Genomic DNA, 12,297 nt, shown 5'->3' on the forward strand with positions numbered 1-12,297 from the left:
ATCATCGTCACTGACGTAGTGATGCATCACATAAAGCTTCTTCTTAAGGCTCCTTTTATATAATAATTTAGCAATTTAACACAATAGCAAATCAGAACTTTTTTTTCCTCTTAAATGGCATATTTATTTTTGATTCTGTAGAGCAAAACATATCTCATGATGTCGTGCATGACTTTCCAATGTGTGGAAAAGTGAAAAACGAATAAAAGGCAAAATGCAGCAAGTCTTTTTGGTCACATTTTATTTATAAAACTCTCTTTGTCCCATTAACCTGGACGATTTTACTGCAGCAAATCTTCAGTGATGCAGCAACTCTCTATATCGCTTATTCAAGAAATAAATAAGTGTTCTTAAAACAGCTTTCTACAGTTTACAGAGATAAATCTGGTAGGTTAGAGATGCCCTTCAACTTTAACATTGAAGGAATAACAACTAACTCCATCTAAAAAAAAATCTTTCCAAAGTTATTATGAGGAACATTTCTCACACTTGTTGGCCTGTTTAATGACAACAGAAAATAGCAAACATCCCAATCAATAACTTAATCAATAATGAGGCGAGTAGAAAACAGAACAATTTAGATAAGTTGTAAATGATTACCGAGTCAGTGACAGCCTTGAGTTAATTCATTCTCAAAAACAAAATGATTTCAAAATAGTCACAAGCATTCTAAGGTTGAATTTCGGTTAAAATTACTTTTTCCTCATTTTCCATGGAAAACAAGCATTTTTTATTCTTCTGTCACACAGGAGGGTAAAGAGTAAAAAATCCGGTTTGGATGAGCGAGAGAAATTTCCCGGAATAAAACAAACAGTGACTTAGATCAAGAAAAATGCAAATGTCACAACATTAAACACAGCTGCAGGTTTATTTCACTGCTTCTTATCACAGCTTTTAGAATCCTGTAATAACATTACTTATAAGAAATAAAATAATTTTGTTCCTTATCTTACAAGATTGCAGGAAAAGAAGTTGTTTTACATCAATTTGACAGTACAACCAAAATTAGCAAATTTTTCTCAAATGTACGCCATCAAGCTTGTAGGGCTGAAACAATTAATCGGATTAATTGTAGAAATAATCATCAACTAATTTAGTAATTCATTAATCGTTAACTAGAGTTCACAGATTTAAAGAATAGGGTCATTTGTTAGGAAAAAACATAATTGTACAATATGTCTACATTTAGTTTGTCAAAATGTTCTACCTAAAACTTCACCTGGTTTTGGGTAAAACCCACAGTGTATTATAAGCCAGGCAGGCCACCAGGTTTTACTTGTGCCCCCACCAGCCTTAGAATTGCTTATTTAAGTTGTTTTTTTTTATGTTTGCATTTTTTAAGAGTTTATAGTTGGTTTTTAGAAATTAATCCTCCAATCTTCTAGTAACACATAATTATCAAGTGATATTTTAAAATTTCCTGTCAACTTTTAAAAATTTTTTAATCAAAAACATGACAGTCTCCTGGTTGCTAAGCCCCAACAACCGGGCTTAGCAAGTTTTCTGGGGGAAACCTTGGAATTAAATTTTGTCCATTTGCATCTTTTAATGCATTTCTAATATTGTATAAAAAAAAGCTGAAGAGCTTATATGAAAATTTGTAGAATGTGTTTTCTTTCTAATCAGTAGAGTAAATCGATAAAATTATAAATTTTCAAAATTGCTGGTTGCAGCCTTATAATCTTGGGATTAAGAGTTCCTGAAATGCTGAAGAAAATAAGATTTTGAGCTAAATAGCAGGACATTCCACCCTTCACTTGATTATTCCTGCTTCCTGCTCTCAGACGGAAAATCAACAAGAAATGCACAGACGTCAACAAATCAGGCTCACCCCGACTGAGGTGGTGACAGAGTTCATAAACTGCCCACACACATACACAAAAAAAAGATCTGACATAAATCTGCCAATGAGAGCAGCTCAGACGTAAAGATTCCCTCAAAAACAAACTTAAAAAAAAAAAAAAAGCAGAACAGCACCGAAGTGTTCATTGTTGAGCAAATCAAGAGGGAACTGAGTGAAACAGCTACAAGTTTCACTACAACCTGTTGAATGGGTCGTATCTGTTAGCTGGATTCAATTGTAAAACGCAAATTGGACAGAGATAAGAGAGCTACAGGTGACAGAATATGACTCATCTAAAAATCAGTGGTGCTGTTGCATAGCCTGAGGATGTGAAGGCTATCAGGTTGTGGAGCGATAACGGCCTCCAATGATTGTCTGCGGCCAGCAGATAAAGAGAGCATTTGTTTGTGGTTGGTTTGTAAGCCATCCTGGATGACCTATTCCTCCGCAGGGACACCAGCACCCCAAACGGATCAGCCTCAAAGGACCAAAAGGTCCAGAACAGCAGCTTCGTCCAAACAAACATGGTGGCTGAATTCAGCTGCTCCACATTTCAAGATTAGCAGCAGCAAGAATATTTATTAACACCAGCATTCCATCTTTATCAATGTTAAAAAGAAACTAAGGTAATTTTTTGGGCAAAATGAAACAAAATTCTTCACAAGATATTATTTATCTCGCTAACCAATGAGTAAATAACTGTTCTCTGTAGGTAGAGATCCTTGAAGTTTGTATTACCGTTCTTTAGAAATGCTCCATGAGATTAAGTTGACTCTGATTTCTGTAAAAACAATAAAATATAAAAAAGATGCCAACAGTATTTGAGAAAATAAAAAACAGCAGAACTGTTATTTGCATAGTTTTGCTTTCTTGTCTTCTCATGTCTTACATGAACAGCAGATTTAGTTCAGATTGCTTCCTATAACTTTTGTGATTCATCTTACTTCATTGTTAAATGGCTAAAAATAGTCAAGCTTGAGTTTTCTTTATTCAGAAACATTTTCACTAAGGAGTGTTGTTACCGCTATCAACGATTACACAGAGATTGCACTTGAAATTTTCTGTGATGATCGAAAAGTAAAAAATAAATACAATATTGAAGCAAAAAGAAAAAGAAAGAATCTTGTTCAGTATTTTCTGTCATGTGCTAAACTCTAGCAGACAGGTCTCTAACCCTATCACTGTGACCCAGAGGCCACAAACTCAACCTTACTGCAAACAGCTGCCACCGCCAAGCCAGCCATCAATTATTCACTACAGCTTTGCCTCTGTGTTTACCTTTGAGGGTTTCGTCTCAGGCCAGAGTGCACAAGGAAGGGAGGTGACAAGTTTACACAGGTCAGCAAAAGAAAAAAAATATGATTCATCTTCATTACAGTCAAGAAATAACCATTCCTGCTACTGGCAGACGCCAGAACGTCATATTAAGGTTTAAAAATGTTTCAAAACTGGTTCTTATGTTTTAAAATCCCTTTTATGAGATTGAAGACAAAGTGTGGGAATAATTTAAGTTTTCTCTGGTATTCTCCCTCCCCCATCTGTTGCTGTAGACTAATGGTCAGTTGGCAGAAAGAGCGCCAATAAGATCTCTTCACTCTTATAAGGAAATGCTGATTTAAGCCTACAACTGGAAACATATAAATGCCTTTTCTGTTCAGCAGTAAACTACTGGCTCTACCCAAACAGACACCCAACCAAAAACTAACTAAAAAGCTACGTTATTTACTCAGTGTTATTCTACAAAAAGCAGAATGACAAAAATGTATAATCTCCAAAATACACATCTTTCCATAAAAAGAACATCAGTGACCATTGCCTATTCACAGTTCAGTAATCACACATTTACCCATTTTCTGGGGAAATAATCCATATTATTAAACATGTCTTCTTATAGATATTGGCATTACGTCTCTCCAGTTGATTCTGTCAACTGGTCATTTGTTGTCAGGCCAAGCTCCAGTGTTCATAGATGGACAAATGCAACAGAACATTATGGATAAATTAATCCAGATCACTTTTTTTAATCCAATGGTTTGCATTGGAAATCTTCCTCCAAAACCCCTTCAGTGCTATAAAATCTCCTATCCACATACGCACCTCCTTTCAATCCGTCTGTCCCTCCTGTTAAGGGGAGGAGGGGGCTGGCAGGATGTGAGGCCAGCTGGTCATCAGTTCAGACAAAGAAACCTGCTGAATGTGCTCTCGAATCTAAAAGAAACAGATCTCTCTCGCTGCAGCTCGATCGTGGACCTTTCAGTCCTCAATCTGCTTCCTTTTGGTTGATTACAGAAGTTGTTTTTTTTTTTTGTTTTCTCACAATCGGAACAACAGGAAGGGATTTTTTAAAAATTGTGACACAAAGAGGTGTTTTGCTGGAGCTTGACCAAGAATAGTTTTGGTTTCAAATTGTATTACTAAAAGATAAGAGGAGGAGAACAGAGATAAGATATGTGGTTTTTAACTGCAGAGAGGGTAGTGACAGGTGCACTTTGTCTTCTGCATTAGCCTAGATCAGCTAGTCACTGGAGAGAGAGCTCAACATGAAGTACCTTGGTTCTACCAAGAACTATTTTAAGTTAATGATAAATTATAGCAACAGTCCCTCTGTATCCTGACTGCTGTTGGCCATATTTCAATACACTTGACAAAGCTTGGGTAAACAATAGCAAGACATGTGCAGAATGTATTCTTGACCCCACACAAGAGACTAAATCAAGAAGAAGAAAAAAAAAACGCTCTGATTTTTATCTTGAGGAAAAAAAGGACCCATAGAAAGTAGATCCCAGAGGAAGCGGTACGCTGGAGCATGCTGGCACGAACACAGGGGTCAGAACCGTGGCGATCGGAGTCGTTTTCACGGCCAGGTGAAGCCCTAATCTGCCCTTTAGTCACAGATCTGACAGCAGAACGTACCGACAGCTGAGGATTAACCAGGCTGCACAGTCATCCTTCCTATTTATCATGCACACATCCATCTTATCTAAAGGTGCTGCTAGGAAATGTGTTAAAACTGTACAAGCCTCTTCATTACGGCACTTTCTGTTCTGCTCTGGTTCTGGCAAATACGCGAGAAAACCTGCAATGTTCATTCAACCTTAATCGCACCCAGACGTTTTGGTGGAAATAATACTGAGTAAACACACCTAAAACCTGTTCCGCAAAGGCACATGTGGACACACCCGACGCGGGCTTGCTCCTTGATCAACAAAAGAAAAGGTAAGAGCAGGTAGATAAGCTAGTAGGGGCCATGTTGGAGCTGAAGCTGGATTTAGCTGCAGGCTACTGCACCTGCAGTCCACAAGGTTCCTTCAAAAACAATTGGGTTCAGTAGAAACTAATAAAAAAAAAAACCTTAAAACTAATCCTAAATCATGTTAGAGTACAGGGGAAACATGAAGAGCTGAGACACTGGATACACTGGATGTGGGGGCAGAGGGAGGGAGGTGGATCAAACTGTTGAAAGGATCTCTTTGTAACTCGTCATGGGACTTTGGAATGGCTAAAAAGATTATTTCCTTCTGCTCAACATGATCTCTGAGGTAGAGCTAAATTGCAAAAGCATCCAAAAACTTAGAGGGCGCTCAATAACAAAAATGGTTAATGAAAGCACAAGACAAGCGGGGCGGGCAGCAGTTAAACAGCTCTTCTTTCCAAAACGTCAAAGATATTTGTGGAAATCCTCCGTGGATATATGTGAACACAAATCCATGCCCTAAATTGTGTATTTTGCACTAAATCAACTGCTGAAATTTACGAGTTAACTGCAAATAAATGATTGTGTCCTTTGGGAATAATAAACAGAGTAGTTTTAACTTCATTTACATACCGTCAATGTTTCTTTATTAGAAATGTTTGGGCAGGTGGTACAGGTAAAGAAACGGTCAGTCCCCAGCTGGAAAAGGAAATTAATTATCCAACATCCAGATCTTACTTTGATTAAACACAGTGTGTTCGTTGCAGTTATTTCCGGCCTTTCTTATTTAGCATAATCTGTGGTATGACATACAAGGTGGGTGTCCTAAATACATACTATGTTGCTGCTCTTTAATACTAATATACATAGATAAGTATTTATTGCATTTTTTTAATCATTTAATGTGATACATTTCTTATACGATTTGTGATTTATTGTACAATTAATGAACTAAAAAATAAATTGTCTGTATTGTCAGGATTGTTAGTTTTATCATTTTCTCCACTGTTTTTATAACGAAAGTACCAATAAATATAGATTTTGCACATATGACACAAATCACACTTCTATATCTGACTTGTGTCCTAAAGAAGCGCATTACAAATGGGTTTGTTTTTCAAGCACATATTTGTGCTGTGAGGTCATGATTGCTGCATCATGTCGTCACAGTTACCTAAGAGAAGCAATAGTTCTTATCAACACTTTTAGAGTTATCACAATATTAACACAAAATATTGTGTAAAACCAAGTGCATATCACCCCTAATTTAGAGCCCCTAATCTAGGCTCTAAATTATAACTTTCGACTTTAGCGGTACAAAATAAGAAAATTACTGAAAAGAATCACAGATTATTTACCAAACTATCTGAGAGCTTGATAAAAGTTTCATTTCACAACGTAGTTGTTAAAGCATTCAACGAGATTACAAGTGTTTTATATTTAGAAAAGGAGACATTATTTAAGCAGCATTATCTGAGGTCAGTAAGCAGTGCAGCAGGGGTGAGGCAGAGCAAACCTAAGAAACGATCAGGATGTTTAAATCTCCATCTGTTCACCATGTTAAACCCTTGCCATCTCTATCTAGAACAATCCACCCACAGAACCACACTGCTACCTTACATCATTGTTGCGTTTTGTTGTATGCATTGAAAACAAGTCACCAGTTTACTTCCTTTTAAATGCAACGGCAGCATTTTTTGAAACAAACCTGCCCCTCTGATGGAAACTGTCCCTGCCTGACTGGTCAGTCTACTGCTGAATTCATCCCAGAGCAGAGACGGTTTGTATGCGAGCCGGCTAACTCCCTGTCTGTGACATATGTTCGACGTGGAGGCGCAGCCGACAAGCGCCACATAATGCTGGTTTGTTCACGTGTAAGATGAGCTGATGAACAAAACAGGGACGTCGGGTTGGCATCCAAAAATATCCGGGGCTCTGGGCTCACCGCTGACTGGAATGCACAGTGACACAGTAAAGGGCCACACAGCTATGCAGAGGCACTCAGGCGCTTTGTAGTGAGCTTGTGACGGTAATGCCACTCGTTGTACAGTCAGCACTCGTGCCCTAAACTCTGCATGGGCCTGACCCCCAACGCTGCAGCCCCTCCAACTCCGAGGGCCCATACGCTTTGTGTCTGCACACTACACATTTCCTGAGACCATAGAAGACAGTCTGTCACTGTGAATTTACATCCACTGTTTGAAAAAAAAAAAGAAAGGAAAGCTCTCCACAGAGACAAGGCTGGTTAGCTGTCCGTGCTAGAACGTCACAGAGTCCGGAAACAAAGACTCTATGGACGACTAGGCCTGTCACAATGATCAATAAATCAATTAATTGCATGATAAATTAAAACAAACTCAATAATTTCTATTGGCATAATTTCTTTTTTTCCTCCCTCTTTCTACCAAAAACTGGACGATAAAAGTCTTCAGTTTGGTACTTTGGTCTCTTTTTTGAAGGACAATTTATTTTTACAAAGACTTCAAACTTCATCTTATTTGTTGTTTATTTATTTTGGATATGTAAAAAGTCTTACAGTTAAACTCTTAAATGATCATTAAAATGGAAAGCTTACTCATCTTTTAGAATGTGTTCTTGCATTATCATCTTGCCATTACCATTATACTAAAACAGTATTATCGCTTATCGCAATAACTTCTGGAAAAATTTATCGTCCAGCTGAAGTCGTTATCGTGACAGACCTACAGACGACCGACTTGGTTTTAGACCAAGTACCGTATAGGGACTCAATACATTTTACATGTCCAAATTAGCTCAATTTTGGACCAAACCGATTTAAGTTTACAACAAATTTTATGGCATATATTTCTATAAAGGCTTTAGACATGGAACCTGTAAAAAGACAAGACTTTAAGGAAGGATTGACATGAATGAAATCCTTCTTTCCAGCTGTAGCAAAAGCAAAATAAACAAAAGTGAAAATAAAAAGCCTATCAAAATAAACAATAAATCAATTGGTTAAATAAAGCAATTAAAATAAGCTTCATAACTCCCATCTGAACAATTGTTGAAGAAAATCATTCCATTTTTAAAAATCTGAAAACATTTCATACCCAGTATTAAGTAGTTAGTTTACACTTTTATTTTACAAATGTCCTAACCGGATCTTTTGCCTATTTTCTCTATCTGAAGAGAATGATTGATAAATTTTGGTTACAGAGACTTCACAATCAGTTTGAATTATTTTTGTTTTGGTTATTATGTTTATTTTGGATATTATGTTTTCCAGTTTCAGTGCCAAGTTTTCTTTTTTTTTAACTTTGAAAGAGTGCTCTTGCATTAATATACCATTACTAATAGTACATTAGACAAAAATTATCTAAAAATGATATAATTTATTGCAATAATACCTGGGACTATTTATTGTGAGAGGCATAAATATAAATAAACCTTCAAATTCAGTTTGAAAAAGAGCAGGAGGAAGTCACTAGCTATCAAATCCTAACATCATTTGGCTCACCCTGTAAAAAAAGTAATTAATTTCAGTCTGGAATATCTAAATACCTTGTGTGTATTGCATCTGTGTTGACAACGGGACAGGTAGTAAAATCCATGGAAGCAAGTGTTATGTGAAAGTACTTCAATCAAATTCCACAGCAACAGCTGGAAACAGACCGTCGGGATCAATGTCCAGGCAGTTCCAAGTGTTCCTTTGGAGGTTTTTTATGAGATGTGGCTGGTTGTAAAAGGAGGTTTGTTAATGTACGTCTACAAACTTCCTTAAATAAAAACAGAAAAACCAAAACTATTACAGTTGACTCTAGACTAAATTAAGCGTTGGTGTAATTTTTGCGCAATAAGCTGAAGCTTCAGAGACCAAACATCTGCAGAACAGAAGAATGAAGAGTCATAAATGTCTACCACAAGAAGAAAAAACAGCTCCTTTGTGAAGGACTCAAAGAAGGGAGTCCTTTGCCAACACTTGTTTTACACTCAGCTGACCTTAAAGTGTTAACAATCTTCATTAGCAAATGTGCCACTTGTCCCTTTCAGCACAAAGCTAAAGCCATGAAATGTGAGAGAGTGGCAGGGTCTGCAACCGGTCAGTCTGTCCATTCAGCCTCCATGCCGGATCCCAAACACAGACAGCGCATTGTCCTGGAGGTGAACAATGCTCTGAACTAAATAAAAACAATTGTTTCATTCCCAAAGTCTGTAACGCTATGGGAATGCAGACATAACAGCAGGCCTTCTCTTAAAATAAACTGGCATGGAGCACAGAGAACTTTTGACATGTTTCAAATTGTATTGATGTGTGTGGCGAAAGCTTTGCACGTCATTCCGCACATGCCTATAACACAAAACCCAATCCACTGTTAGATTCGTACCAGCTGCTTTGGTTTGTCAGAAACATCAAAAATGATTATATTCAACATCCTCGGGGAGAAGAATGCTCCTTTTTTCAAGCGAGAAGTTTGAGTTATCAGCTTTTCATAACACATCCCACCTCAGAAAATACAAGGGCTTTGACATGCCACCAAACTCACAGGCGTTTGTTATGGATGTGGCTGCATATTGCAGTAGCTCTTACTCAACTTTTGATTTGTTATTTTTGTTGATTTCTGTTCATTTTCTGGTTGAGGTGTTGCATCTTTGGACAATTATTCCCTTAGTGAGGCTGGAAGCATTTTTTGCTCTTACTTTCAGATTGTTGTTATGATACATAACCATGGCAACAAGATATTGTTTTTACAGCTTGGAGCAGTTGGTTAGCCTCTCAAAAGCTCAAGTAACACCTGAACTACAACTTCAAATCCCAGAGAAGTAGAAAAGGAGGAAATAGTTCAAACTATTTCTGCTATCAATCATATTCCCGACTCCAATGTCTCTTTCTAACCGTACAGCCATATTTGAAGAGGAGTGGCAAAAGCAAATGAGGTGGATTAGCAGTGCTTGTCAACAACTGATGGTGTCATCCAGAAAATGTCACTGTGGAATTATATAATCTCTACCGCCTGGATATTTAGCTGTTAGCAGGTCATGACAGTCATACATCAGTCTTAAGTCAGAGGGCTCTTCAGATTTGTTGTCAGACTGTCTGCTACTGGAGCTCCTTCGTGTCCACAGCATCACCATCCACAACAACTACATGAAGATACTTGGAAATTGAGTTTCAACATTTAACATCAATTTGGGATAAATAAAGTATTTTTGAATTCAAATGAAAACAGATTTTTCAGTGTCGTCTCAGATTTTTGGTTTTTAGAAAGCTTTACTGTTTTTTTGGGTTGTTTTTTTTTGCCAAGATCTTGGTGTTTTTTAAGATTATTTTGTTGCTTTTTAGATCGTCTTGGACAGAAAAAAAATGTTGCCAACAGACAAATATTTCTTCAGATTTCAACTGAAGGTAACCCAAGCAACACCATTTGCACTGGTGACATAGTTTCTGGCAATTAGGTATAAAAGACTGAAATGTCAGGAATCTGCAACATGCAGGTCCACACACACCCGAATAGCTCTTGGTAAGTTTGACCAAAAATAAATGATACAATAAGAACCTACAAATTCCAGCAATTTTCATAGGAATTTTAAATTATTGGGCACTATAAAAACGCCGCCAAACTTTTGTCTAAACTATTTTTGTGCATCTAGAAAGTGTTTTTCTTTTTTTTCTTTTTTTAGCTTAAAATGTATATTTTACAGCAGCAAGTACAAGCTGCAGCTCAGCAGAAAGCATTACAATTTAGGTTTAGTCTTTGACTAGGTCTCCTAGCACACAATTATGCTTTTATCTAAACCACAACACCATTAAAGGGCTCCTCTGGTCCAATATGGGTGAAACATCTCATCAGAATGTAGTTAAGCTCTATGGAGTCCTGCCAATGATCTAATTACTTGAATGAGGTGTGTTGAAGCATTAAAATCATTGTACTTTATGTGCCACTTTGTCCTTTTTATAACACAAACTCCAGTCAAAACATATAGCAGTTGGTAGTTGTGACAAAGTTCAAGGGGTATGAATGCTAATTTGAGTAAAAACCGTGCATATGTAGAGGGCAAAATGGTCAAAGTTTACCAAACAAAACAGAAGCCACCTGATGAAAGTAAGGAAAATGTCATGTGATTTGCTGGGGTGTGTCACTGATTGTTTCACCTGCAAAGTGACCTCTGATTTTAAACACGTGAACAACTCTGAGAAACTGAAGCGGTGGTAAATGAATGAACACGCAAAGACACCAAGCATACCTTTGGTAGCTCTTTGAGTTGGTTGGCATCGAGGAGAAGTTCCTCCAGACTGCGGCTGTAGCGAAAGATCTCATCGGGGACAGTCTGCAGGTTGCAGTGGCGCTTGTCCACCGACTCGACGTGGCGATTGCAGCGCCACAGGGGGATACACTTCAGCATGTCCGGCCGCCTAAGGGGATTTGGATGCCGGTGCTACTAAGATCTCCGCATTAGAGGGTGCAGCGGGAGAGGGAGGTTAAGTCAGTGTCAAAACACCTAATTTGTTCCTCCAATGATCCAGAGTAGGAGGCCGAAATCCACCTGAAGAAGCACAAAAATAATCCCTTCGATCTGTTTCTGATGTATATTCCGTGTCCGGTTCTGTTTGAAAATTGTCGGGATCCTCCCAGCGACATCCAATCCGGAATTTAACCAAACATGAAGGAAATTAAGCTCCTCACGGATGGGCTTGAAGTGTTGCCTCACTTTCTTACACTCCCCTCCTTCACACGGAGCAACCGACGTTAGCTTGTTTTGCTACCGCCGCCGCCAACATCCCCCGAAGCAGCCCGAAGCTCCTCAACCGAGGCTAACTGAAAATCAATCTTCCGAACACCCCGCGTCGCGAAACGCTGCCCTATCCGCCGCAGTCATGGGTGGGCAACTGAAAGCATCCACTTTAGTCACAGAGTTATAGATAAACAGCTATGACCAAGCGGCTTACGCCAAACGAGTCAGCGGAGATTAACTCGTAATGATGCGTTCGTCCTCAGGAAGCTAGTCACAGTTAGCCAACGTCGGCTAGGAGGAGGCTGGACGTCTTTGTGGCGGAGCTGCCGTTAACCGACAGCGCTTTAATAAAAACTACAAAAAACACGGGACGACTGTGTGTGGCAGCAACATCCCAGAATAAGTCACAAAAAGTGACCAGACGGTGTTCATCCGACCCCAGGGGTGGTAGAATCCAAGCAGAGAGAGCAGGAGCTTCAGCAACAGCCGCGCTTGCCTCCCCTGTTGAGCTGAGGCAGGCCGGTCTGGTGTGCGGGGGGCTGGGCTAGGCTCGGGCTGAAGCACC

The 12,297-nt window shown here is 38.7% G+C and overlaps 1 protein-coding gene across 18 annotated transcripts in view; it reads right to left on the reverse strand.

The window, feature by feature from the left end:
* The window catches only part of scrib (scribble planar cell polarity protein), a 73,290-nt gene extending 61,008 nt beyond the window's left edge, over nt 1-12,282 (reverse strand). For 7 of the 18 annotated variants that reach the window (XM_016678505.1, XM_016678503.1, XM_016678513.1 and 4 more), the window contains exon 1: nt 11,244-12,281. In XM_016678505.1, coding sequence (XP_016533991.1) covers nt 11,244-11,402 — 159 coding nt within the window. In that variant the 5' untranslated portion in view covers nt 11,403-12,281. Of the gene's footprint in view, nt 1-11,243 lie in introns of all 18 variants that reach the window. The other 11 variants (XM_016678517.1, XM_016678515.1, XM_016678516.1 and 8 more) reach the window with 4 other exon arrangements.
* Nucleotides 12,283-12,297: the final 15 nt, after the last annotated feature.

Source organism: Poecilia formosa, unplaced genomic scaffold, assembly GCF_000485575.1.
Source record: "Poecilia formosa unplaced genomic scaffold, Poecilia_formosa-5.1.2 Scaffold184, whole genome shotgun sequence".
NCBI lineage: Eukaryota > Metazoa > Chordata > Actinopteri > Cyprinodontiformes > Poeciliidae > Poecilia > Poecilia formosa.